Source organism: Lissotriton vulgaris, chromosome 9 (assembly GCF_964263255.1).
Source record: "Lissotriton vulgaris chromosome 9, aLisVul1.2, whole genome shotgun sequence".
NCBI lineage: Eukaryota > Metazoa > Chordata > Amphibia > Caudata > Salamandridae > Lissotriton > Lissotriton vulgaris.
In genome coordinates this window covers 323,621,862-323,648,867 of record NC_141697.1, presented here as the reverse complement: position 1 = coordinate 323,648,867, position 27,006 = coordinate 323,621,862, and the positions used below count along the sequence as shown (strand labels likewise).

Sequence of the window (27,006 nt, the reverse complement as noted above, 5' to 3'; positions counted from 1 at the left end):
GTATGCTACTTACTGATGGTGTGTGCTACTCACTAATGGTGTGTGCTACTACCCGATTCTTCTATCTTCGCATCACTGGATAACCCAATGTTGTGTAGACCTGAATAGCAGATATCAGTGATGCGCTTTACCACTGGGTCTCCCAAGCAAACTCTAAATCATGACTACAGTCAGAGCAAGAGGTGCAAATGAACCTGAACACCAAGACATACCTCAAGTAAAACTGCTAGGGCTTCTGATTCTGAAGGAAAATGACATTCTGGTACAAAAGTTGCCAGTGAAACCAATCCTGAACCACAAGACAGTCTTCTATCTTGAATCATTTCATCAAGAGGAGAGTGACCTCGACCTGCTGCCAATGATGATACTTTGAAATTTGTAATAAACCTGCATACACAGTAGTGCTGATGTGTCGCATCTTGTAACAAAGCATGGTCGACCAAAGGCACACCATATCTTTTACCAAAGTTCGACGGTCGGGAAATCTCATTTTATTGCAATCCGAAGTAAAGGAATCAAAATCTGGCATTTTGAAACACACCGAATCTATCTACTTGCTTATGGCTAAAGATACAGCAAGTACAATAAGGCCCGCGTCACGTGCAATTTCAGTATTCATGGTAGAAAAAAGTAACATCTTGAAACGTGGCCACCTTGTAGACTAAGTTATTTTCTCGAGAGGCTGTTTTAGTATTATTTTTCTCAAACAGCTAAAATGCAGCATATCTCCAGTTGTTTCCAGTTTTGATGGCACTCTTGGGTAAAATACGTCTGTGATTCACATTCTCTATGATGCACCACAAACAATAAGACTGACATTTTAATATAAAAGACATGTAAGAGCCAATCATTCAGGTGAGTCAACACAAAGCACTGTGTTTTCTTTGCTCTTGAAATGACAACTCTGGGCCTCTCGTTCTCCTTGGGTTTGCTGGATGTATTACTCAAATTAAGTACAAGAAAAGTGCCCGGCTAAATGAGGTTTTTATTTGTAAATAGGACTGCCATTGGAAAGAAAAAACCTGTGTCTGGCAAAACCACCCTCCTTTGATAAGATGCTAAATTAAATGCTTTTGGAAAAATATAGTTTCTAATTATACTGAGAGAAGCTGGAGAAGTACATGTGAAAAGTACATTTAATCGAACTGAGATTTCCTGGAACCGTTTGAAGGACAAAAAAAGCACTGGCAAATCCAATAGGCATTGCCTATTCGAAAGATATTGGCTTTGTCAGAGTCATTTAGCCATGCTGTACAGCAGCACGATCGCTGTGCAGCATGTATAAAAGTTGTACCGCCGACCGGGAGGGGAAGCCAACCCTAGAGGGAAAGCTTCTTCTCCCCCCCTCCGTGGACAGCAAACAAATGTCACAGCAACGAAAGGGCGCGAGATCACGCCAAAGTAAAAGCCAGTGAGTGACCAAGAGAGTTTGGGTTCAAAGGGCCAAATTGGAAAGAAGGGCATGGTCAAAACCATGGCCTAAAAGGCGACCGGGACAAGCAGTCCCCAGCGTTGTCGCCGGAAAAAATGTATACCACCCACCAACACGAGAGAATGCGGACATTGCACCCACAGTGTGACAAGTGGATGGGGAGTCACGAGGTTTAACAAGAAATATCTTCACATAAGGAGGTAAAAGGACAATTGCCTGAACAAGGTCATTGGGATGCATTACGGCAGGGACTCTTGAGGCAAGTGTCCGGATAAGGTCCTTGGGATGCCTTACAGCAGGGATACTAGAGGGCAGACAAAACAGTAAGAAACGGTCAGCTTGGGCAGAATCAGCACTTACAGCCCAGGCATAGACAAGGGGCCACAAATGCCAGACATTCGGTAGCAAGTTAAAGCCTCAAAGCCATGACCCGCTGCACCAATTAAGTGACAGAAGTAGAGCTGTCACAGCAGTTGGAAAGTGATTTATGACAAAAAATGCAGCAACATTGCCGCCAGATATTATCATCCAAGGTCATTAGGGAATGCCCATGGATCAACAGGTCCTAACAATTTGTGTACGCTTTTCCTCCAATACCTCTGATACCGGCAGTCCTACGCAAACTGTCCACCACGACAGCCAAGATGATCCTCATAGCACCAGAATGGCAGAGACAACTGTGGTTCCCAGACTTGCTTCCCCGGTGTATCCGTCCACATCTCAGGCTGCCATGCAGGCCTGACCTTCTCACGAAGTTCAGAAGTCAACTTCTACACACCAACCTCTCCTCCTTGAGTTTGGCAGCAAGGCTCCTGAGATAGTTCAGTATGGTCACAAAAACCTATCTCACGACTGTCTGGACATTCTAAAGGAAGCAAAACGATCATCTACACGATCGGCCTACACCTTTAAATGGAGAAAGATTTTGCATTTGGTGCTCTTCCAGGCAGATCGATCCCACTTCTTGCCAGGAGGATGTCATTCTCCCGTATTTGCAACACCCTAATAAATCTAGCTCCCAATACTCGTCAATCAGAGTACACCTGTCTGATTGAACGGCATGCTGAAAAAGGTCCTTCACAAACCTCTTTCTTTAGGGTTCTAGCTATTAAAGATACTACTAGAGGAAAGGCATCCACTACGGCTTTGATTCGGAATATCCCCTTGGCGGATATCTGCAAAGAAGCTACTTCGATATCAATCCTTGACACAGATTCTAGAGTAGATGCTCAAGTAGGACAAGCATCCCTCAGAAATCTCTTTGTCTAGCTTTGTACATGCATTTGTGGTTCTGTCTACTCCGCCGCTTCAGAAGGGATGAGCTTGCTCTTCTATTCAACTCTAATAACTATACATGGAAATCCCCTACAAGAGAAGGTATAATTTCTAACCTGTAACTCCAGTTCTCTCGTAGAGTATTTCCATGACAAGTCATAAGCAACCCTCCCATTTTCATGCTCCATTATTACTCATCTAGTACAGCTTTCAAAAAGAACTGAGGTAACTGCCTCTGGCTGAGCATGATGGGATAGTGGAGGTCTTCTCTGTTCTTAAAGACACAGTCTCCTTTTTTCTTCTGAATATAATGTCAGCCTCTGGGCTACATTGCCTTGCACTTCTTCATATCTTTTTCTCACATAGCAAAAGGGTTTGTGAAGGTTCTTCTTTTGTGCCCTTACAAAATTATTTAGGTACTGGGCGCATATTTCATTGCAACCTGTTCTTTTGCCACTCCAAGATGAATATTTCTGGCCAATGTAGCCTTGTCCTTGGCTGCGTTATGACTTTCTTAAGTGACTTTTAAAGGCTTTCCCAAAGAATGGTGAACTTCAGCACTTAAGAAGTTATATTGGATAAAGTGCTCTGGGGTCCCCACAGATGGGCGGGACTATTCAACGCTTATGACTATACATGAAAATCCCCTACGAGAGAAGTTCTCCTCCCTTCATGGGACACATAGGGAGTTTATTGAGCTATGTACCATACACAAATAGTAGTTTTTAGGTTACACACACGCAAAACTTTTTTCTGCACTTGTTTTGGGTGTTGGATCAGTTCTCTAATATGGGAAAGTAGCTGATGATGAAAGAGGGGCCACATTGGCGAGAACCTGCCAATCGCTCTTTGCTTATGTGAGGCACTTCCTATAGACACACTTTTTTCTTATATGTAAGATTCACCAGGATGCATGGGACCCCTTTTGGGTTTTATTAAAATACACATAATGGGGTGGTTCATAGATATGTACTAGAACCTCCCTAGCTTGAAAGTGATAAGGGGGGACCCAAAAAGTATCGACTGGATATGTGATGCCAAACACAACAAAATCCACAAGCATTGTTCTTGAATCCATTAAATCACATTTGATTTAGAGGCATATATTAAAGCTGTAGCCAGAACCACAGGAATTATGCGACTCTGTGACCACCTCATTTTCTGCATAGTAATAGATTTGCCTCATTTTCCATATAATTAATCTTCTGCTGCATAATCTGTATATTTTAACAAAAAAATATGTTTCTAGCTTAACTGGATCAAACGTTACTCAAATTGCGGCACCCTGTGTTTCCACGCAGTGGAAGGCCATGGCCACGCAGTGGAAGGCCATGCGTTGCGGTCGACAGGACATTTTTCATTTGCTTACTGCGGTCCTAATCATAGTCTTATTGATATATTTGGATGTTAAATTGGTATTAATTAGACAAAACCTTTCCACAGACATTGTTCACATGTGAAAAAGTGGCAAAATTGTTAAGTAGCCTATCACAACATGAGCTGCATTAGATCACATTATTTTGTTAACCTGCTGCATAATTTGGCCCACCCCTGCCGCATAATTTTAGTGGCTTCGGCTACAACTAGCCACAAACTCAGATGAGAGAAATATCAAAATTCTTTCTTACAGAAGCAGACTAGAAGACTAAAATCAATGGTGATTTTATGTAGTAAATAGGAGAATGGATTATTTAACCTATTTGCCTAAAAAAAACTTAAACTTCCAACCCCCTAAAAGCATTTAACACTTTGTGCCTAACTGATCTCTGGAACCAGGGCAATTGATCAGTTCTCACTAGGCCTGTTAAAAAATGTCTAAGCAAACAAGCTTGTGGTGATACAAGACAGCCTGTAACACACATGAAGCTCTACCCAGTGGCGCTGCTGAATACCTTTCGCACAAAATCAAAATGTCTGGAAGGTACAGATATCTACCAGCAAAACAGCTGTTTGCCAAAAAGGAAAACAAGATAACCTTGAAAAGCTATTTCTCTGGAATAACTCTTTAGCAGTCAGCCTGCTACCACGCTAAGGGACTTCAAAACTAAACTAAAAATCCTTTGCAAATCTTGTACCATTAACTCTTGATTGCGCTCCCTCCCATTTTCTCGCCTAGGCAGTGCTTGCGCTGTCTCTTCGAGACATGTTGTATTCAGAATGTGGCTTTAAGCTCCGCTCAGCACTTCTGGTTGGTTGGCCTGCCTTTTGGAAATTCCTTTACTGTGGTTGGTCAACAGTGTCCCCTGTCTCTCCGTTGGGTGCTTGGTTCCTTTTGGTTGGCCATCTGTTGCCTCCTCGCTTGCAGACGCAACCCCTCCCTCCCATTATTGCTGCTGTTCTTCCTAGTTTTTCTCCGCACAACTTTTTTTTCCTATTTATTTACTTTTGTGGCAATGGCGGCACACCACGCTTTAGCTACCAAAGTCAATAAAAAAAACCCCCAAAGGCAGCAGGCTGACTGCACATTTCTTTTAAATGTATTTAGTTTTATAGCAATCACGGCATGCCACGCGTTATTTTTATTCATATTAGGCTAAAGCGTAGCTTGCCACGATTGCTACTAAAGTAAATAAATAGAGAAATGATACTGCGGCCCATAATTTTTTTACTTTTGTGGCAATGGCGGCACGCCGCGCTTTAGCTTTAAACATCTAAAGCTAAAGCGAGGCATGCCTCCATTGCAATAAAAATCAATAAATAAAAAACAAAGGCAGGCGTTCGTCATATTTCATTTCCATTTGCAAAGCCAATATATCTACATTTAAGTAATGCAAGACCTATTGCATTGCAAATGCTCGTTGACTTTAGTCTTTATCAGAGTTGTTCAACTGTACAGCCCTCTCTGAACCACCAGAAAAGGCTACCTTACTCTATAATGTATGTTACATAGGTCTTAGTGCTTGTAATGGATCTCCACCTTGTGTTCACTGATGTTTATTAAGACTAATCTTCTCCCCATCTACACCTCTTATCAGTTTCTCCTATTAAGTGCTTTACCATCGAGTTTGAGGTCTAGAACATGCTTATAAATGCTATCCAAATTAAACAATTATTTTTAATTGTTAATCAGGATTTCAGTCTTCTCCCAAAAACTGCCCTCTTCTCAGTCTTTCTCAGCTCGTTTGACCAAGCATGGCACATGTCTGGGTCCGATTGTGAAGAAGCAACAACTGCTGCAAGAATTCTCTCTTGATGTGGGAATTTTGAGTAAGGAATCATGTGGGTGTGCGGCCCTCTTATCTTTAGTGCTTGATGCACCAGGACCAAAGACTTAAATTCTGTGGTTTAGGCTACTGTTTTTCAATGGAGGTCTTGTTTGGCTTGTGCAATATGTTCTACATGGTCAGGTTCATCAGCAGCATTATACAGAGACTAACATCTTGAGCTGGTTCTTAGGAATATCTGGGGTTACCACATGATGGGCATCACAAAACACTGCAGCTATATAAAACCTCTAAAAATTAAATACATTTTGTAAGTCATCATCAATAGAAGAGTGGGGCTCCCTTAGCAACTACCATTAATAGCCAACTTCCTCAGTTCTGGCGCAAGATATGCTGCCAGCCAGTTACCAACAGCATCCAATAACAGACAAGTAGAGAAGTATATGGCGTGACACAATGACCACAGAACTGTGGGATACAGCTTTTTTTTAAAAAACTTATTTTTATTCATTTTGTAAAACATTTAAATTAGTTATCACATTCGATCTTGCATATACAGCGTGTCGAGAGTTTCACTACACTGTGCAATGTCCATTGTTCAATTGAGGCCTATTGGATTGTGTATTCTCTTAGCGTTCCCCACGCTAGCTTTTTGGTTAGACTCACAATGAGGTCTAGTTGCAAACTCAGGAATCTGTCTAACATCCATTGGTCGTATCTCTTCCGCTTCGGGGAGCTTATCACTAAGCATACAACTGATGGAGGGGGTAGTGAGAGTATGAGGGAAAACAAGGGAGAGAGAGAGGTGTTTAGAGTGAGCCATCAGACCAGGAGGTCTTGTGGTGAGTCTCATTTGGCACCCCGTGGCGGGTGAGGCAGTAAGCAGAGCCATTCATCTATCACTGGTGCATAGGGGAGGTAGCCTCATCTGCTGAATGTGCATTAATATATTGTTGGAAGGGATATCTTTAGGTCTGGATTGAGTGGGCATCGCCGCATCCCTGAGTCCCTGAACCACATTGCTTTCTTGGGGCACCTGCCCTGACCCATGTCATTGCGGTGCGTCTTTTAGCGATCAGCAGTTGTAAAGAACAGAGCTACCTGCCCTCCGTAGGTATGTCCTTTGCGTATCCTAACAATGCTGTCAGTGGGGATCTATTTACGGGTGAGCCCGTCATTTCATCTATTGCGTCAAATACAGTCCCCCAGTAATAGTGAATCTGGGAGCATTCCCATGCTAGGTGTAGAAAGGCTGTGTCAGGTGCCCTACAACGCTCGGAGTGTGCCTCTGAAGCCAATCCTAGTTGCATGAGCCATGCAGGGGTTCTGTATGTGCGATGGAAGAAGTTAAAATGTATAAGGTGCAGCCTCTAATTCGGGGAAAGGGCATGCGCCTGTGCCCAGCAGGATGCCCAATGCTCCTGTGTGATAGGTGTGCCTAGCATATTCTCCCACTCTTTTCAGGCTCAGGTATCGCATGCAGTGTTTTGAATGTCTGTGTAGAGGCGCGTGATTAACTTGTGGGGGGATGGGTTCTTTGGAAATCTCTCCAGGGCTTGGAACGTGGCTGGCCACTCGGGGACGGAAGGGTGGTAAGCACGCAGCGCCGCTCGCAGCTGGAAGTATGTAATTTGCTCTAACACTGTAAGCTCCTCGACTTCCCTGATCTGATGCATGACTATGAAGGTACCATCCAGGTACACATCTCCCAGTTTTGTGAGTTTAATCACTCTCAGTCTGGCACAGGGGCTGGACTTCGCCAGGAAAGACAGTCTTGGGTGTTTCATCAGGGGAACTAGGGGGGCATGCATATTGTGGGTTACAGCTTTAATGGAAAATGTAATTTATGCCTCCACTTAATTATATTGCTTATGCAAAAACAGGATAGCCCCTCTCACACCATCACCCTTTGTGGCTCCACTGCAGGAAACAGTGATCCTTGCAGTCTAAATGAGGCTGGGGAATAGCAAGGAGGGTGGACGAGATATCTGGCAATTTGAAGCACCTGTTCAGTTGCCTGCCTAATCCACAGGAGTTCCTGAATGTCAGATACTTTTTCAGCTGACGGAAGGCCCAAGCAAATAGAGGAGCTCGACCTACTCAGACATGTAAGGCCATGATGATGTTTCCTGGACCTCTGAGGAGTGTGCTTAAAATCTACACTATAATAAGAAGAAGCCTGAAGATAGCATGCCCCTTGTTCTAATGTTCTGCCTGCCTGTAAAGTGTGCAAGCAATCATCTCAGCGGAGATGGAGAAGAGCTACTCTATGACGACGAAGTGCAGGTGAGTGGACCGGGGGCAGTGACACCTTGGCAAGCACATTTTCTTTCACCACTACTGACACTATTGTGGAAGGGGAGCAATTGAAATATTTTACCATGGACAATAGCAATTGGGATAATCTGACTTTTATTCATTGTAATTGTATTTATATATCGCTTACTACCCCTGACAAGGCGTCAAAGCGCTTTTCGGCAGGTTGCACGCTACTCCGGAACCCAAAAGGATTAGTAGTGGATTAGTATAGGGAAATATGAATTAATTTGAGCGCTGGACATGTGAGTCTGTTAGTTGGATTGAATGGGATTCTAGAGGGATAGAAGAGGGAAGAATCTAGAAAGTGCTATTTGGGAGATCATAGTAGTAAGATGAGGTTTGGGATGAGTGAAAAGGAGAGATGGAGGAGGGGAGAGTCTCTAGAAAGGGATTATGGAGATTATACTAGTACACGACTTTTGGGATGAATAACAGGAGTAGTACACAAGGGAAGAATTTAAAAAGGGTTTTAGAATGAGATTTGAGGTGAGCCAGGAGGGATAGAGGAGGAAAGAGTCTAGAAAGGGATATTTGGAGATGATAGTAGTAGAATGAGGTTTGTGATGCGTCAGAGTGGAGTTAGACAATTTACTGAGAGAGGTGTAGGGTGAGACAGACTACTGCATTGGAGAGAGGGAACGTTTTTTTCTTTGCATATGGGCACGTCTCATGTATAAGCAAAAGGGCAGCAGGGCACAAGCACTGGTAACACCATCATCAATTAGAGATGGGCATAGATCAGACACACACATACACACCCACACCACAGGCCTGCAATATGCAGAAAAATAAAACTCAACTTCAGCACCAGTGTCACACATCTAGTAGCACAGACTGCAAGGAAGATGTTGCAAGCTGCAACAACTGCACCACAGTCTAAGACAAAGAGTAAAACATACAATGGCTGGCAAACATAACAACATGAAGTAAGAGACACCCAACAAAAATATACAGCAGCAGATGTTGTGTTACGCCTCCTTTGACTAACACAACAATATATGCTTTTTACCTCAAATGTTGTAGTAATTGGTATACATATAAGTATACTAAAGCTAGAACTCTGGCATAGTTTTTGCTATCCAAGCCATGTTTAAGAAAAGCTGTTGTAAATGAATCACATTTACACTATGCCACTATTGGTCAAATCATTGTTAAAATTTTAAACTAATTGCTCCTCACCTCAATTTTTTTTAAACTTACTAACAGAGAACTAACTTTCAAAGCAGATTTAACCGAATACACAGTTCAAACACCATTAGTTTCTAATGCAGAGTAGGGGGTTGGGCCTGATATTCAAAGCAGATTTAAACTTTACAGACACCTGCCGGACTCGCACACTGGCAGCAATGCACATTGTTCTCCATGTAAACGATAGTCCTCAGACTCCGACCTGCTACAATACTGCAACTTTGCCCAAAAGCTGGCATGCAGCAAACCACAGAGTTGTCCAACACACAATGATCAAATCATGCACACTACTTTTTGGTTTTCATGGTGCGCTATAAGGCACACATTTTCTTGGTTCCTACAGCGTTGCAATAATGCACATTTTCTTTCTTTTTTTTAATCATTTCTTTTTAACACTAGGACTCTTTTAATACATAACTCACACTGCAAGTGCCCTACCCCTGAGGGAGGCCTGTTACTGCGATCGAAACCTGCAACATACACATTTCTGCAGCAAGGGCATTAAACACGATGATCTATCTAGGATTGCATTCAATAAACAATGGGGTGGCCCACTGTCCCTCAGAACCTGGGTATAGTTATACAAGCGATACAGTGGTTCTGTCGGGGATAACCCCAATATTTCTAATCATTACAATTGAATTGGAAGAACAGGTTATCTCTTGCTACGTTTTAGTGTAAATGCCTTTGGAAGGAACACACATCACAGAATTAATCAGTGCAGTTGGAGGATTTGCAGCTTGTAGCCCTGACTCTGCTGGACAAAGGGCGTTTGAGCCCCTGAGAGGCCACGTTGGTCTGGGGGTCAGTATCTAATGTAATTCTACGCAAGGTGATGGTATTTATGTTCATGTTGGTAATGACCTGATGCCTAATGTGATTTATGCGTAATGTGCGATGCCTTTATGCCTTTGATACCTCTAACTGTGTTTTATGCTTAGGAGGTTGTTTTGCCTAGTATAGTTTATGCTAGTGAGTTCATGGTTCCCTGCGCAATATATGCCTAAGGTGGTTAGGATTGCGTAGTGTGTACCTACCTTTTACCAGTGGTTACTGGTTGTGTTCTACAATTGTTATTTTGTGATACAGTTAGTCTAAGTGCTATTTCTGACGGTGGCCCATGTGGCCCTGTCCTGTGTATATAATCCCCTGTAAATACTGCCCAGTGCCAGTTGGCACAGTGTATCTGCGTGATTATGATCTAATGTGTTTATGGTAATACCAAGGCTATTTTTTACATATAACCTTGTGTGGAGTTCCTTTTTCTGGTGTGCCTAGTGTGTTGCTGCTGAGTGTGGGTTGCACAAACGCTTAACACATGGCCTCCGGGATAAGCCTTACTGCTCGTGTCACGCTACCAAGGGAGTGAGCAGGGGTTATCTTGGCGTGTAACTCCCTTGCCCAGACTAGAGTGTTGGTTTCTGCCTGGCTTTGGCGCAAGCCTTAGCCAACCAGAAATACCATTTCTAACAATCTCCCAGTATATTATTGTATTTTCGTAAATTACTTTATTGGGTTAAGTGTGGGTGGATGCTGTGCTGACCTGATCTCACACATCACACCTGGAATGTTCAAAAGTCAGACACACCTGGGACAGATGGTCCACATGTTGACCATAATGATGTGCACTGTAGATATGTCAGGCCATTTAGAGAGCCATAAATCTTGCTGAACTTCTAGCCTACAGAGGGCGGAATCTGGTTAGTTGCATATGTTGCTTAAAAAAGACAGTCCGAATAAGGTAGATTCTTCTAAAATTCTGAAGAACTAGTTTAAAGTGTGCTGGATTTGGATATCGGACCTTCATGGACATGTAATCTTTAGAAGCAAACCAATATCTACTTTAAAATAAAACTAATTTGCTGCTTGTAGTGCTGGGGACAAATTTGAATTGAGGCGTTTTTGGGGGTGGGGGGGAGTCAATGGCACAAAATGGTATCAAGAACGGTGATGTCTCCTTGTTTCTGCTGCTTTTTCTCTGAATGTGTATTTTGCCCTAAAGAAAGGTGATGTATTTTTGGTTGCAGGAGAATTTAAATAATTTGTATTGCGTTTTGTATTTTGTTTCTTCTTGTAGATGAAAAGGAAAAGAACAAAAAGGTTGAAATACAATGTGCTATACCCGCACCTCAAAATGTAGTTTACGCTAGGAAGCTTGCAACCAATAGATCAGCAATGACCACATATACACCACACGACAGGAATGCTATCCCATTCATACACTAGTCCACAGTTGAGCACCATGTCTCAGTGTTTGGAGGAATCAGGCCTTCACACAGCTTGGGCCACATCACACTGTGCTACCCTTACAACAATGGACAACAGTTTACTGTATTTCGATGGGGGTTTTCTTGCTCAACTTTACAATTCTGGCCGTGAAGTCTATCCACACCGAAAGAATACATGTTGAAACTTTACTCCACATTAACCAAGAATTTCAGGATTCTGGGCCATTGGAATACCATTTGGAAAAAAGTTTCAACTCTCAGCGTCCCAAAAGCACTCTGGGACTTACCATTTTTTGCTTTCCCAAGCAACAATAGCCAGCTATGTTTATAATACACCCTTTAAAAAATCAAAAGTTGAAACAACCTGGCTTCGGATCTAACTGGCACTCCTCTAAGGCACAGTTGGACTTCATCCCAAATACATCTAGGGAATTAATAATCAATGTTTTGCTCATTTGTGCTAATATTTTCTTCTTAATGGACCTAGATATCATCCGATATGTAAAAGGAGGCCTGTCATGTACTTCACTGCCATTCTTCACACACTGCACCAGGGCATGCATGAGCTTGAAGTACTGAATAGCTCACAGTCAGCCAGCCTAAAATGTCTCATGCTGCTACTCAGATGATTTTATATCTTTGGAGCTCCCAAATGTTGTATTGCTTGGAAATTCCAATTAGGTCCCATTTCTAGAATCTGTTCAAATTTGAGATTTTTAACACTCATAAATACTATAAGGATTTTTGTGTAAATCTATAAATCAATTCTCTAACATATCCTCTTCTTTCAAATCAAAATCTGTCCCTGTGTCCTACAGCTATAATTTTGTTGTGCTCTTTTTCAGAGTTCAATATGATGTCTTATTGGCTTCATCGGTAGACAACTTCTCAGCTGCTGTGTCCCCCAATGCCTTTGAGTATTGGCAGTTTTAAAATCCCTGGTCTCATGTAAAGCACATATTACATGCATTATGTAATAAATTCTTAGGAAACATTACAAGAGGGAAATTGATCCTTTGGACACTGTACATCACAGTGTAGATTTTCTTGCACTCCTGTATCAGCCTACTTCGGTTTCCTTGATGATGGTTTGCCCTGACATCTAGTGTGCTTCAGAACCTGATGATAGTGGTAAAAAGCACTTGCAAAACCAGATAGCGCCAGTAATGGGGAAGCGGACAAGAACACTAAATTTCTATTTCAGCATAGGCTTGGAGACAGCAGCAGATGAACTTTCAGTAGCATTAAATCTTATCAGCGGGTCCAGCAACACTAGCTCGGAAACCCTACTTGTACTGCATGCAGTTGTTAGTGACGTCAAAGAGTTGGTTCTCTAATGGAAAGTAGACGCCACCATTAGTTGGATTGTGGTAACTGCATCAGGTCACTAAAGCTTGGGTGCTCCGCATAGAAACGAGCACCTGGTGGAACCAAATTTAGGAGATAAGTATGGGGTGGCTCTGGCAGAGGGCGGTTGGCATCACAATGAATGTGTTATCAATGACATTAACAGCTGAAAAAACTACGTTATGGAGACCCTTAAATCCTCAAGGCAAACTCAACAAGACCACTTCAGTGCCTTGACAGGAATAGTAAGCGCTATATAAATAATATTTAAGAGTAAGGTCTGGGAAAAGCAGTGTGATTGATGGACAGCCCATCCAAGTAATCACAAAGCAGGAATAATGCAGGAAAGCCAACGCCTGAAGGGAGCTGACCCAAAGCATGCTCTGCCTAGATGCTTACTTTTGTGTTTATGTTTATGAAGGAATTGATGATGCAAGCTTTAGCAGCACACAGCTAAACAATCTGAACATGATGTTAACTTGAGTGGCCCATTCGGGCTTGAGACTTCTTCACAGTTGTTCATTCGAATCAGGTGGTCGATGTACACATTTTTAACTTAGAGAAAACAAGTTACAATTCCAAGCTCAACCACTAGATGGCAGAATGACGCACAGCAAATGAGTCCAGAACAGATTTACGCCATAAAAGACCTCAGCTGCAATGATATCAACAGTTTCTACCATATAATATTGAAAAGGTTAGTGCAGGGCTTGAAGTACCGTGGCAGAATGATGGTGCAGAGAGCAGTCATGCGGTGCCTAAGCTCCGGTATGGCCTTCTTCTGGGGCCTATGCCATTATCCTTCACCTGGGGGCCAGGGCGGGGCTGGTCCTCACTGCGTCTGCTAACACACTGAATAGGACCCTAAGCATCTGGCTTGTGCAGGGTCCTGAACCTGTAAGTGCTATGGCAGCGCTCGGGCAGCCAGGGTATTGGACTCATTATGCACCTTGATGTAAACATGGGCCGTGGGCTACCGGGCAATGTGACAGAGGGTTCAACACATCTTTACCCCCTGGGATGGGATCGAAACCTCTGTTCGTTTGAGCTGGTGGGGGAAGTAGTGGACCCAAGTCCGGCCCCCCACCCCGACTGACTGTGGCTGCCATGGGCAAAAACAAACTGGTGAAGCCTAATCCTGCCTCTTTACATTCAGCCGAGAAGGTGTTGGCTCCGATGGGAGACACTATGATTGGCCACGTGGAGGCCACTCTGGAGTCACATACCTCTAAATATGATGATATCCTGCTTGCCATACAACATGTCAAATCAAAGCTTCAAACAAAAAAAAAAGACGGTGGCCGTCGATGTCACTTTTTTGCAAGCCAATCACAGAAAGCTAGTGAGTAGGGTTGATTACGCTGAGTACACAACACTCACCACGCTGCGACCCACAGTGTGTGAACTTCAGGATCAAATTAAGGGGTCCGGGTCGAAATCATGACACTCCCGCGCAGAGAGGCACTCAAGGCGCAACAATGTGAGGATTGTTGGGGTGCCAGAGCACTAAGAGGGCTCCAGTGCCAACCTGTTTGTTGAAAACTGGCTATCAACTGCGGTACTACACAGTAAGATTTCAAAGTTTTTCTCAGTGGATCGGGCCCACAGGGTGCAAGGTCGCCCCCCTCCTCTGGGGGCCTCCTGCTTCCAATGGTGACCAGTCTTTTACATTTCAGAGACAGATAACTGTTGCTTCAAATAGCTCGTTCTAAAGTGCCCTGGAAGATTAATGGTCAATATGTGAACATATGCCTGGACTATACTGCAGCAGTCCAGAGCCAATGTGCCTCCTACACGGAAAGCAAAAAGCACCTGAAAGTGTTGGACATATGCTAGTCCCTGATGTACCCGGCCAAACTGAGGATTGTAGGTGAGGGTGAGGCAACCTTTTTTGACTCCTATGGATGAAAACGACTGGCTTCAGACAAAAGGCATCAATGCACCACCTGCAGAGTGACCCGAGCCCAGAAGATGGGAGCGACTGCACAACTGGAAGCACCACATAAAGTGGACAAAGGGACGTGCAACCTGAGACTAGGGCCCAAGTGATCAAGAATGGGTGGTGTCAGACCTCCAACCCAGTAAACTCGCAGATCGCAGACACCCATGAACCAGGTATCAGAACAGGTTAGAGGAAGATGTGCTTCAGAGTGTTGACACCTCGACTGGCTGATGATCTAACATGATTGGACCGGCAGTGTGCCTGGATAGCCCCCTGAGCATTGTTAACATGGCGAAACTCTTACTAGTGGACTGGGGCCTGGACAACAGGCTTTGACTGGCACCTCGTGCTGACTGCTATGTCCCCAGCTCTTTATCCATTAGGTGGATATCCTCCGGATGTATAGTTTGTGTTTATGTTCTATCTTGGGGGTTAATGGAGGAGGCCAGTTTAGCTTTCTTGGGGAAAGAAGTTGGGTTACCCCACACATTATTGGCAATCCGGCCTTGACACGACTGCCTAGCTCCTGCCTGGTCACTCGGGGTTGTTGGAGTATGAGCACCTCACCTGAGATGAGAGTACACCCCTCTTTAGACATTGGAAGGGTTAATGGCGATGGTGACCTTGGAATGGCTGGGTAATGGCTACTCCCCAGAAACAACACATGGTACATACATATTTAAAATACAGGCACATTCACATCACCAGCTTACAGGAGACCCACCTCACGAGGGTGGAACTCCAGAAAATAGCACGCAGATGGGGCGGACAGAGCTACGGGGCCACATATTCTCCATAGGCAAGGTGATTGCTGATCTGGGTGGTGCCGGGGGTCCCATATATGCAGGGCACACAGACTAACTCAGATGGCCGATACGTGGTGCTGGAAGGTCTTTAGGATGTCCAACCTTTGTTCATTGTAGCAATCTATGCCCGAACGTGCAGCAATTGTAGTATTTTAGCCACTTGCTCCTGGAACTGCTGTATGACCCGTGTGTTCCCCAGCTCTTGGGGGAGAACCTCAATTGTATAAGGGATGGTGTTGCAGAACGCTCCATCCCTCCAAAGCCAGTAACAGTCGTGCACAGGGTTGCGCAGCGGTTTGTAGACTGATAGGCGGACACGCACCTCAGGGATGCCTGAAACCATGGTCATCCTGTATTGGGGGACTTATACTTGCAGAGCAAACTATACCTGTTTCAGCACCTGTTTGACACCTATGGAATAAGCCCAGGTCTTATTCTGATGTATGGTGCACTGGCACGCGCAATGGCCTATGCTTGGGGCCAGGTAGAGCCACAGTTGAATGAAACATTACACTGCCTGCTAACACATGAGGGAGGGCACCGGGCTGTAGCAGGCTTGTGCACCGTATGGCAAGTACAGCTGGTGAAATAGTGTGATAATGCTAGAGCCAGGTGGGCCCAGTACATACAGACAGACAATAAGGTCAAGCAATGGACTGGCGCCAAAAGATGCACTAAATTGGTCTTGCGCAATTCAAGGTTCAAACTGCTGCAATTTAATTAAGGGCATCAATTCTACCTTTCACCTAAGTGTTATCAGTATGTCCTCGGTGCAATGCTCCTGAGGCCGGTTTTTATCACATGGTAAGGGAATGCCCGGATATTCAAAAAGCTTGGGCTGGTATGCTATCCCATTTTTCGGGCCTGGTGGTTGGGGTACAGGCTCTTCACCCGGTCTTCTGCCAATAAGGTTTGATGAGTGGGACCAAAAAAGAATAATTTAGAATGTTGCATGATTGATCTAGCATTGATACTACACAAATGCCATATTGCTATGGCGTGGTAATCATCTGAACGCCATTCAAAATTGCTATGGGTTGCAGACCTCCGGAAGTGGGCAGTAGCGGAATAGGCAGCCATACCTTTAGCATGCCAAAGAACTGGGGCACTGCAGTGCATTACTACATGGGATGCATACGTTGTCAAACTAGAGATTCAACCAGATGATAGACCGCACTGAAAGCCGCAAGTGAGGGACGTGGCCTATTATCTAGGGGTCCCCATGGATTCCTCTGGGCGCCGCAAGGGAGGTTGTGAAAGTTGGAGGACCTGGGCCAAGAAAGTGACTCAGAGGGGGCATTCCTAGTGTCTAATGGGGGTTGGAGGGGGACAGCGTGGATGATTGCCCTTACTCGAACAATGAACTGAAGAGATAGGGGCGCTGCCGTAATAAGGCCATGGGTCAATAAGGTAAGCGTATTTACACAGGGCATGGGGCTATGATTTTGTTTATTGTTCTTACTAGCGTAGCAATCAATCAATCAATCAATCAATCAATCAATCAGTGAACTTGTAAAGCGCACTACTTACCCGTGAGGGTCAAGGCGCTGAGGGGAGGGGTGCCGCTTCTGCTCGAAGAGCCAGGTCTTGAGGTGCTTCCTGAAGGTGAGCAGGCCTTTGGTCTGCCGCAGATGGGTGGGGAGGGTATTCCAGGTCTTGGCGGCGAGGAAGGAGAAGGATCTGCTGCCGTAGGTTGTTCGTTGGATGCGAGGTACGGCGGCGAGTTTGAGGCTAGCCGAGCGGAGCTGGCGGGCAGGGGTGTAGAAGTTGAGTCTGTTGTTTAGGTAGGTTGGTCCGGTGTTGTGGAGTGCTCTGTGTGCGTGCGTAGGGAGCTTGAAGGTGATCCTTTTGTTGACGGGGAGCCAGTGCAGGTCTCTCAGGTGGGGGTTGATGTGTCTGCATCTTGGGGCGTTGAGGATCAGCCGGGCTGAGGCGTTCTGGTCGTTGCAGGTGTTTGGCCGGGATACCTGCGTAGAGTGCATTGCTGTAGTCCAGACTGCTGCTGGTGAGGGCCTGGGTCACTGTTCTTCTTGTTTAGGTCGGGATCCACTTGTAGATCCTGCGAAGCATGCGGAGGGTGTTAAAGCAGCAGGAGGAGATGGCGTTGACCTGCTTCCACATGGAGAGAGAGAAGTCGAGGATAAATCCCAGGTTGCGAGCGTGGTTTATAGGAGTCGGCGCTGCTCCCAGTGCGGTAGGCCACCAGGAGTCGTCCCAAGCGGAGTGAGCGGGACCTAGGATGAGGACCTCTGTCTTGTCCGAGTTCAGCTTCAGACGGCTAGTTCTCATCCACTCGGCGACGGCCTTCATTCCCTCGTGGAGGTTGGTATTGGCGGTGTGCGGGTCCTTGGTGAGGGAGAGGATGAGCTGGCTGTCGTCGGTGTAGGAGATGATGTTCAGGTTGTGCTGACGGGCCACTTGTGCGAGGGGGACCATGTAGACATTGAACAAGGTCGGGTTGAGGGATGAGCCTTGGGGTACGCCTCAGATGATGTCGGAGGCTTCGGATCGGAAGGGCGGGAGACAGACTCCCTGGGTTCTGCCGGAGAGGAAGGACGAGGTCCAGTTCAGGGCTTTATCCTGGATTCCGGCTTCCTGGAGGCGCATCCTTAGGGTGCGATGGCAGACCGTGTCGAATGCGGCTGACAGGGCCTGGAGGATGAGGGCGGAGGTTTCGCAGTTGTCTAGCTGGCGCCGGATGTCTTCTGTGGCAGCGGTAAGGGCAGTCTCGGTGCTGTGGTTGCGTCTGAATCCGGACTGGGATGGGTCTAGGATGCTGTTGTCCTCGAGGTGGCGGATGAGCTGTATGTTGGTGATTTCTTAATGACCTTCGCTGGAAAGGGGAGGAGGGAGATGGGCCGGAAGTTCTTGAGGTCTTTGGGATCCGCCTTGGGTTTCTTGAGGAGGGCGTTGATTTCGGCGTGTTTCCAGCTTTCCGAGAAAGTCACAGTGCCGAAGGAGATGTTGATGATCTTTCGCAGCCGGGGTGCGATGGCTGCATCAGTTTCGTTGAAAACGTGATGGGGCAGGGGTCTGCTGGAGATCCTGAGTGGATGGAGTTCATGACCTTGCGTGTTTCTTCGTCGTTGACGTGGGTCCAGTAGATCAGTTTGTTTGTGCGGGTGGTGTTCGAGGCGTGGTCTGTTGCGGACGGGGTGGATGAGGAGTTGAAGCAGTCATGGATGTCGGTGATCTTGCAATAGAAAAAGGAGGCCAGTGAGTCGCACAGGTCCAGTGAGGGCCGGATGTCGTTGGTGTTGGCGCTGGGGTTGGAGAGTGTCTTTAGTAGGTTGAAAAGTTCTTTGCTGTTGTGTGCGTTTTTCTCCTGTTGGATTTTGAAGGATGATCTTTTGGCTGTTCTGATGAGGTGGTGATGTCAGCGGACGGCGTCCTTGTGGGATGCGTGGCCGTCTGGTGTGCGGTCGTGGAGCCTTTTCTTCTCCAGCTTCCGGCATGTCCGTTTGGAGATCTGGAGTTCCTCGTTGAACCAGGTGGCTTTCTTGCTGGGGTGGTTGGTGGAGGGTTTTTTGATCGCGGCTAAGATGTTGGCACAGTCGTCGATCCACTGTCTGAAGTTTATGGTGGCGGCATCTGTGTCGGTGGGTGGGTTCTGGGTGGAGGTCAGTTGGTCCTCAGTGACTTTGCTCCAGCAGCGTCGCTGTAGTTGTTGGGTGTGGTGGTGCGTGGTTGGTTTCTTGAAGGTGAAGTGTATGCATCGGTGGTCAGTCCAGTGGAGTTCGGTGGTGTGGGTGAAGGTGACATGGTGCTTGTGGAGAAGACGGGGTCGAGCGTGTGGCCGGCGGCGTGGGTGGGTTCGGTGACGAGTTGTCGTAGGCCGAGGTTGGAGAGGTTGTCGATCAGGGCGGTGGAGTTGGCGTCATTGTTGTTCTCGAGGTGGAAGTTCAGGTCCCCGAGGAGGATGTAGTCTGTGGCGGTGAGTGCTTGGGTGCTGGGGAGGTCGGCGACGGAGGCACTGAAGAGGGCCCGGGGTCCCGGAGGTCTGTAGATGAGTGTTCCTCTGAGGGTGGTGTTGGGGTCGGTGTGGATCCAGAAGTGAAGGTGTTCGGCGGTGTTGAGGGAGTCGTCTACGAGGGTGTGGACCTGAAGGGTGGACTTGTGGACGATGGCTATTCCTCCTCCTATCCCATTGGTGCGGTCTCTGCGGGAGATCTTGTAGCCGTCCAGGATGGCTATGGCGATGTCAGGAGCCGAGGAGTCCTTCCACCAGGTCTCGGTCAGGAAGGCAACGTCTGGGGCGGTGGTGTTGAGCAGGTCCCAGAGCTCGACGGCGTGCTTGCGTGCAGAGCGGGTGTTGAGGAGTAAGCAGCGGAGGTGGTTGGGTCCGGTCTTTGGGGGTTTGGTGGTTCTGTCACAGGTGAAGGTGCAGGTGTGGCAGGAGAAGAGTCCGTGGGTGTGTTTCGGGGCAGCCTAGAAGCAGCGTTGGTCTCGGCCGGTGTTGAGAGCGTGCAGGAAGTTGGCGTTGTATCAGAGTCTGCCATTGTGGCAGGTGCGAGGGCCAGGCGCGGTCCAGGCGTGGACGAGCGCAGACGCGTCCAGGTGGCGGTCGTCATTTGAGGCGGAGAGGGAGGGAGGAGCAGCTTGGAGGCGAGGGGGCGTGGCCACAGTAGTCAGCGGCGGGGAGAAAAAAACCAAGGGAAACAGAAGGCAAAAGGGGGGAGGGGGGAAGGTGGACTGGCGAGACTGGAGGAGCTGAGTGACCTGGCTCGAACGCGGCTCAGGAGTCACCATTTCATACTCCTGTAACAAGTTGTTCATTTATCAAGGGAAATGCATGTTTTTATAAACCACCACCCCATGTGGAGAATACCCACTTCCTGTTGTATTATGGGAGCAAAGGTTACAATGTCTATAATTCAATTGTCATTCGACTATGTGGTGTGTGTTTATTGACAGTTTGCTTGAAGTGCATGTTTGTACAATTTAACCATAAAAACGAATAAAGCACGATTATAAAAATAAAAAAGTACTGCAGCAAAATGTGCTCTTCCTGTGGAGTATACCCTATTTTCTTCTTTTCCAAAAAAATAAGAAATGTTTCTCTGTCAAAGATTGTTTACAGCTGTGTTGTAAATTCCTTAACAATAATTATGCGTTGGGGTCTAGGATGAGTTATATAATAACAATACATATCTAAAACAAAACCTGGTATTTACCACAGGGTTCCCTTTCTAAATAAAAACATGCTAGTGAAAAAATTATATTTGTGCATACCTGCAGTCTCTTTCTTTGGGATGGAGTAGCATCTTTCTTCGAGGGGGTTTCAGGTCGCCTTAAGAAAAACATACTTTTATTAGAGCTTATTGTAACCTACAACCTTAGTTTAAAAAACAAAACATCCAACACACAAATGCTCCAGAAGGAATCATTCAAATAGGAGATTATAATCACATTTTTCAAAGAATGAATCAAAATAAAGGTGTCAATTGTGTCCTCTCCTAAAATATATAACAAATGTATACACATAATTCATAAGTAAAGGCGTACACTGTTTTACATGGACCCGAACAAAACAATGATGACGTTTTTTCGTACTGACACTGGAGAGAAAAGTAAGGGGGATCAACAACAGCAAAACACACAAGTGAAATCAGAGACAAACAAAAGGAGCTGTTACACGTATGTGAAATTCCACACAAAAAAATTGATTAGTGTCCATAAATTCCTATATGATTAAGTTACTTATCTCAGTAATGCCTTTTCTGCTAGAAACTCTATCTAACTGAAAACTCCTCACCTTGTGAATTTTCCCCAGGCATCAGTCTGGCCCAGGAAACTGTCATAGTAATTCCCTTGAGCGTCAGTAGGTGGTGTCATGCAGCATCTGTATCAGATCTGTCCTGCCACTGATGGGACATTGGGGCTCTTATATGTATGAGCCACCTACACACTGACATCAGTTTCTTTCTTTCTGAACTCTATCCGCGCGCCAGGGAACGTGGAGCCACAGAAATCAGAATATGGTAGTGTGCACACTTCATAGTTTGGAACTTTAATAATGGACTGTATGAGCTGGTCATCCAGTCGGTAATCTCTGGCCCTAGCTTTTTAAAAGCCACTGGCTTTCTTGGTGGTCAAGCGGTGAAACGGTTACTCCTCCTTAGAGTGGTGAGCTGGACCATAGACTGCAGGCAGGTGATGGATTGCCCGCCCTATGTGGAAGGCCATAACCACCCTTAACAGGAATGCTGCTTTTGTGCAGAGGACCAGCTTGCCTGGAAAAAATAAGTGTATGGTTGTAGAACATAGAGAGCTCTTAGATGTAAAGGGCACCTGTTCATAGGTTTGAAATGAGAGCACATTAGAGAAGTGAGAACCAAATTAAGGCCCCACTGCCTCATCACAAAAGGTGTTGACAGGAACATGTGGGTCAGCTCCTTCAGAAAACATATTACAAAAGGTGACTTGACGAGGGATGGCTGATCCGGTAAAGATATGAAGACTGAAAGGAAACGTTTAACTGGTGCTGCAGCAAGGCCTTGCTGGACTAAAGACAGACAAAATAAGAGAACATCTGCCAACTATGGATTCAGAGGTTGTGTATGTCGGGTGGAGCACAGGAAAACACATTTCTCCCAGGGTCCTGATTAAACAGATTTGGTAAATGGACGCTTGGCTGTCAGGATGATACAGATCACGTTGGGAGAGAGGTCAAAGCAGTCAAGTATTGCTGTTCAATTTCCATGCCTGGAGGTGTAGATTGTGCAGGCGTGGGTTCAAGACTCGACCTTGTTGCCGCAACAGGAGGTATTCCCAAAGAGCCAGCCTAATTGGAGGATGTGCTCATGGCCAAATGTTCCGGATATCACGCTCCCCTTGTTTAGTCCGGAGTCACTAAGATGAGTAGGACCCTGTCTTTCCTGATCTTTCTCAGTACTATGGGCAGGAGAAAAAGAGGAGAAAGGGCATACAGGAGTCCTGACCCCCAATTCCAGGACAAGGCGTGTCTGAGGGAGGATTGCCTAGGGAACTCCAACACGTAAAAGCTTAGACACTGTGCCATCTCTGAGGTGGCGAATAGATCAAGCCAGGGTACTCTCCATTCCAGGAAAATGCTTGTTCCACATTAGAATGTAACCGCCTTTCCTGATCTGCTAGTTTAAAGATCCTGCCAGGTGCTGCGCTACCAAGGACATGACCTGAGAGTTCAGCTACTTCCAGAGGCTCAGAACCTCCTGACACAGGATCCACAACCACAATCTGCCTTGTGGCAATACTACGTGATGGCTGTGTTGTCTGTGAGAACTTGCACCTGCTCCCCTTGATGGTTTGGAGGAAAGCTTTCAGTGCCAAGTGGATTGCTCGGAACTCCAACAAGTTGATGTGGGGACGAGCCTCTGCTTCAGACCCAGAGTTCGCTGACCTCTGCCTCTCTCTGATGTCCTTCCCAACGCAGCAACAATGCATCCATCATGACTGTTAGATCTAGATGGGGTAGGGTGTAGCATCTTCTACTGTTCCACTCACGGTTGAGCAGGCACTACTGCAGATCTTCTGCAGTCTTTTTCCACATATGGATGGACTCCAATATGCCCACTTAATACTGAACCCACTGAGACTTCAGATCCCATATGCAGAGCCCCCATGTGCCACCTGGCATGGTCCATGAGCACGATGCAGAAGGCCAAGAGATCCAGAAGCCCCAGACGCAATCTCACTGAGACCCAGTTCAAGGGATAAAACAATAGGATCATAGCTTGAATGTACTAGATTCCATAAAGTGGAGAGATGGATCAGAAAAGCACCTTTCCAGGATGGTTCAAAAGAAGGGGAACCATTGTGAAAGAATCAAGGGTGATTAACATGTTGATGGGAAACCCCAGAGATGTCAATAGCAAGACCATTGTCTGGAATCGGGTTACGACTGTGGCGAGTCAGCCAGCCGTTAAGGTATGGGAAGGCTGGAATTCACAACCTCCGCACATACGCTGTGACCACCACCATCCCTTATGTGAACACCCGAGGTGCCCTGGTACGGCCAAAGGGGAGCACGGTGAACTGAAAGTGCTCTTGGCCTACCCAAAACCACAGGTAAGTCTGTGGGAGAGTAGGACAGGGATGTGAAAATATGCGTCCTGCAAGTCCAGTGTTACCATCCAGTCTTCTGGATCCAAAACAGAATGTGGACTAGGGAACTTGCCCTTCTAGAGGAAGAAATTCAGAGGGTGAAGACCTGGAATGGGATATAGTCCACCGGGAGGAGCAACCATTCCTGATCTCTGAAGACGGCACACTCTATTGCCCCGTTGGTCAACAGAGGTTGAACATTTACACAGAGTATGGACAAGTGGTTCTCCGAGTGGTGTTGTGGTACAGGTGGCATATCCGAAGGTTTGGGGCAGAAAAATAAGTGATTATCTGTTTTGCACAATCTGGGGCACTCATTGATTTCACTTGACACTCTTCCAGCTGAGGAATGGAATGTGATGCAACCTCCTACCAGCTGAGTGCAAGCTGCCAAGGGAAAATTTCAGCGTTTTTTGTGGTGGTCATGGGGGGAGGGGCTGGGGCTGGAGTTTGGGTAGCTTGTTGCCCCTGGTAGCCTGGATGCTGTTGGCCCGATCCCTAGCCTCAACCGTGAAAAGAATGGGGAACCCGCTGCAAAGGAGGATTTGTCTGCTTCTGCTGGTAAACACTACTGAAGCCTTGAAAGAGGTACTGCTGTTGGGGGAACTAATGAACTGGCAGAGCTAAGTACAGATAGTGGCGGATCAGTGTCAATACACGCACCCATGGCATACGTTGTGGCACCAAATGCAGTGTTGTGCATTGCACTGAGCGTGAGGCTGTGGACAGTGTTTAATGTTTTGCCGCTGACGCTCACCTGCACTCATTTTTGGACTGGCACTTATTTTTAGTCATTGGCACTTCCTGTAATCAAAAGAAGGTAAAACAAACAAAGGTGAAAGAAGGAAGAGATAGACCATAAAACGGTCACAAAGAGAGAAAGGAGGAATCTGCACAAGTGAGTTAAAGGGGCAACAGTGTCTAAAAATGGACGGAAGAGCGTGAGGTTCATTTAAGACTATGTAGCGTTGGTGGCACCGACCACACGTTTCTGAGCAGAGCCTTGGTCACATCACTCATTTTATTATAAAATTAAGCACTGCCCGTGGATGGCATTAGGTCTGTATTCGCCAGAGCTGAAGTCAGGGACAGGGTCGGCCTCAAGGTGAGGTTGAGTGGGGCAGTCAATGCCCAGGATGGATGTGGCACACAGTAGACTGACTAGAGGCCCCCTTGGATCTGTGGTGCCCAAATGTATTCCAAAGGAATCTGTTGTGGCACCGAAGATATGGTCTATGGCCGTCTTCAGCTGTTGGAGCTATCTGTTCAGGGTGGGACCAAAGCAGGAGTAGTGTTCGGATCGGTTTCACAGGAGGAAGGAGGGGATTGGGCGCTTTGCATAACAACTCTGCTGCTTAGAGGTGCATGGGGCATTGTGTAACTGAGAGTGGTGGGAGTGGCAGGACAAAGGAGACTATTGATTCAATATTTCTTATGCTACTTGTGGGACTTCCTTGACTTACCTGAGCCTCTGACCTCAATGATGACTGGTCACTGGAGCAACTTTGGGATCGGGAGCACGTCCACACACTCTACTTCGACCGTGAGCACTTTTTCAATCACCGGACTGGTGATTGTTAGTTTGGCCTTGGGGTTGTGGATGACCTTTTTTGTTCATTTTGCGCAGCAGAGGCACAACACAGAGTTTTGCTTGGAGCGGAGGCACCATAAACAGACATCTTCGGTGTCCATCACCAACATCTGTCAGTGACAGTCACAACACGGTTTAGACCCTATGATTTAAGGGGGTTAACCGGTGAAACTGTCTAACTGTCTGCACACTGAACAATTGGGGGAAATATCTCCGACAGGAGTGACAAGATTCGAGTAGCTCCAGATCTGCATCGGCAGGCGCAGAAAAAAGGAACTGACGTCAGCGTAGGAGTAGGTGTATACATTCAAGGGCACCGATGTCACATCTGGGACGGATTTGATGCAGAGCCACACACCACCGTCTACCAATATGTGAGGGAATTGCTACAAACGTTATCGGATCCCATCTGATGCCTGGGGAAAATTCACAACGTGAGGAGGCTGCAGTTAGAAGTCTCCATCAGAAAAAATGTCCTCCAAAGTGATGCAGAATAGATGTTTTAATCTATAACGTCATCTGTATTGATCATTCTGAGGACGAAATTTCATTTGCAAAATGGCAGACCACAGTTATCTAGATCAATCAGAAGACAGAAGCAGACTAACTAACAGTGGCGGCTCGCATGGGGCGTGATGCGGGGAGGGGCAGGGTTAGTAGTAGTAAACTCGGACATACGACGGAACGGAGGAACGTAATAATTACTTTCCTTCCTTTTCCATTGTGTGTGCAAGTTTACTACCCTAATTAAGGAGTACCACCAAAGATGAGGCTAGACAGCCAATATTGGTGGAATGAGACACTAGTGTAAAAGAAGAAGTCCTTCTTTGTTTTTAAGGAACCCCTCACTCACCGACCTGGTCGGTGACATGCTTCATCATCGGGGCCACCTTGACAGCCGAGTGCCGTCAAGGTGTGCTGCGACACCTGAGATACAGTGGAGCGGGTATGTGAGTGATGAATGTGAAAAAGAAAAAAAGTCAGTGAGTTAAAAATTGTCCTGGTATGACTTATCCAAACATTATTTATTCTAAGACTACTGGACAATATTAAAAACAGTGTATGTTGATACAATAAAGGCTTTAATAGGACCTAGTGTATCTGTGGTATGTGTTAGGTCTACATGTTTCAAACCAAAATGGGAGTTACCGGTTTTTCTTCAGGACCAAAACGATGTAAAAGGAGTTGGGTGGTCAGGGTACACTAACACCCTGCCATACCTGCAACCCTTTCAGGACCCTAAATAGCAAATTGCTAAGTGGGTAAAGGTAATTGCAACCCAAATGTGGTTACAATAAAAATTGCAAAAACTCCTCAATGGAGAAATGCTTGCTGCACGGGGATTGAGGGGAGAGGCTACAAAGCTCAAAACGTATTAGTTTCTCAGCTTGGAAATCGGCTAATAACCTAATCCGCCCCTCCGGTACGGCCAAAGGGGAGCAGGGTTTAGGTTATTAGCCGATTTCCAAGCTGAGAAACTAATACGTTTTGAGCTTTGTAGCCTCTCCCCTCAATCCCCGTGCAGCAAGCATTTCTCCATTGAGGAGTTTTTGCAATTTTTATTGTAACCACATTTGGGTTGCAATTACCTTTACCCACTTAGCAATTTGCTATTTAGGGTCCTGAAAG

The 27,006-nt window shown here is 46.1% G+C and overlaps 1 protein-coding gene across 1 annotated transcript in view; it reads right to left on the bottom strand.

Moving 5' to 3' along the window:
- Positions 1-27,006, bottom strand: part of SPATA7 (spermatogenesis associated 7) — a 509,081-nt gene that overhangs the window by 196,424 nt on the left and 285,651 nt on the right. Inside the window, exon 8 of the mRNA XM_086937621.1 lies at positions 20,934-20,991. Within this exon, the coding sequence (XP_086793747.1) occupies positions 20,934-20,991 (58 nt within the window). The remainder of the gene's footprint in view (positions 1-20,933; positions 20,992-27,006) is intronic.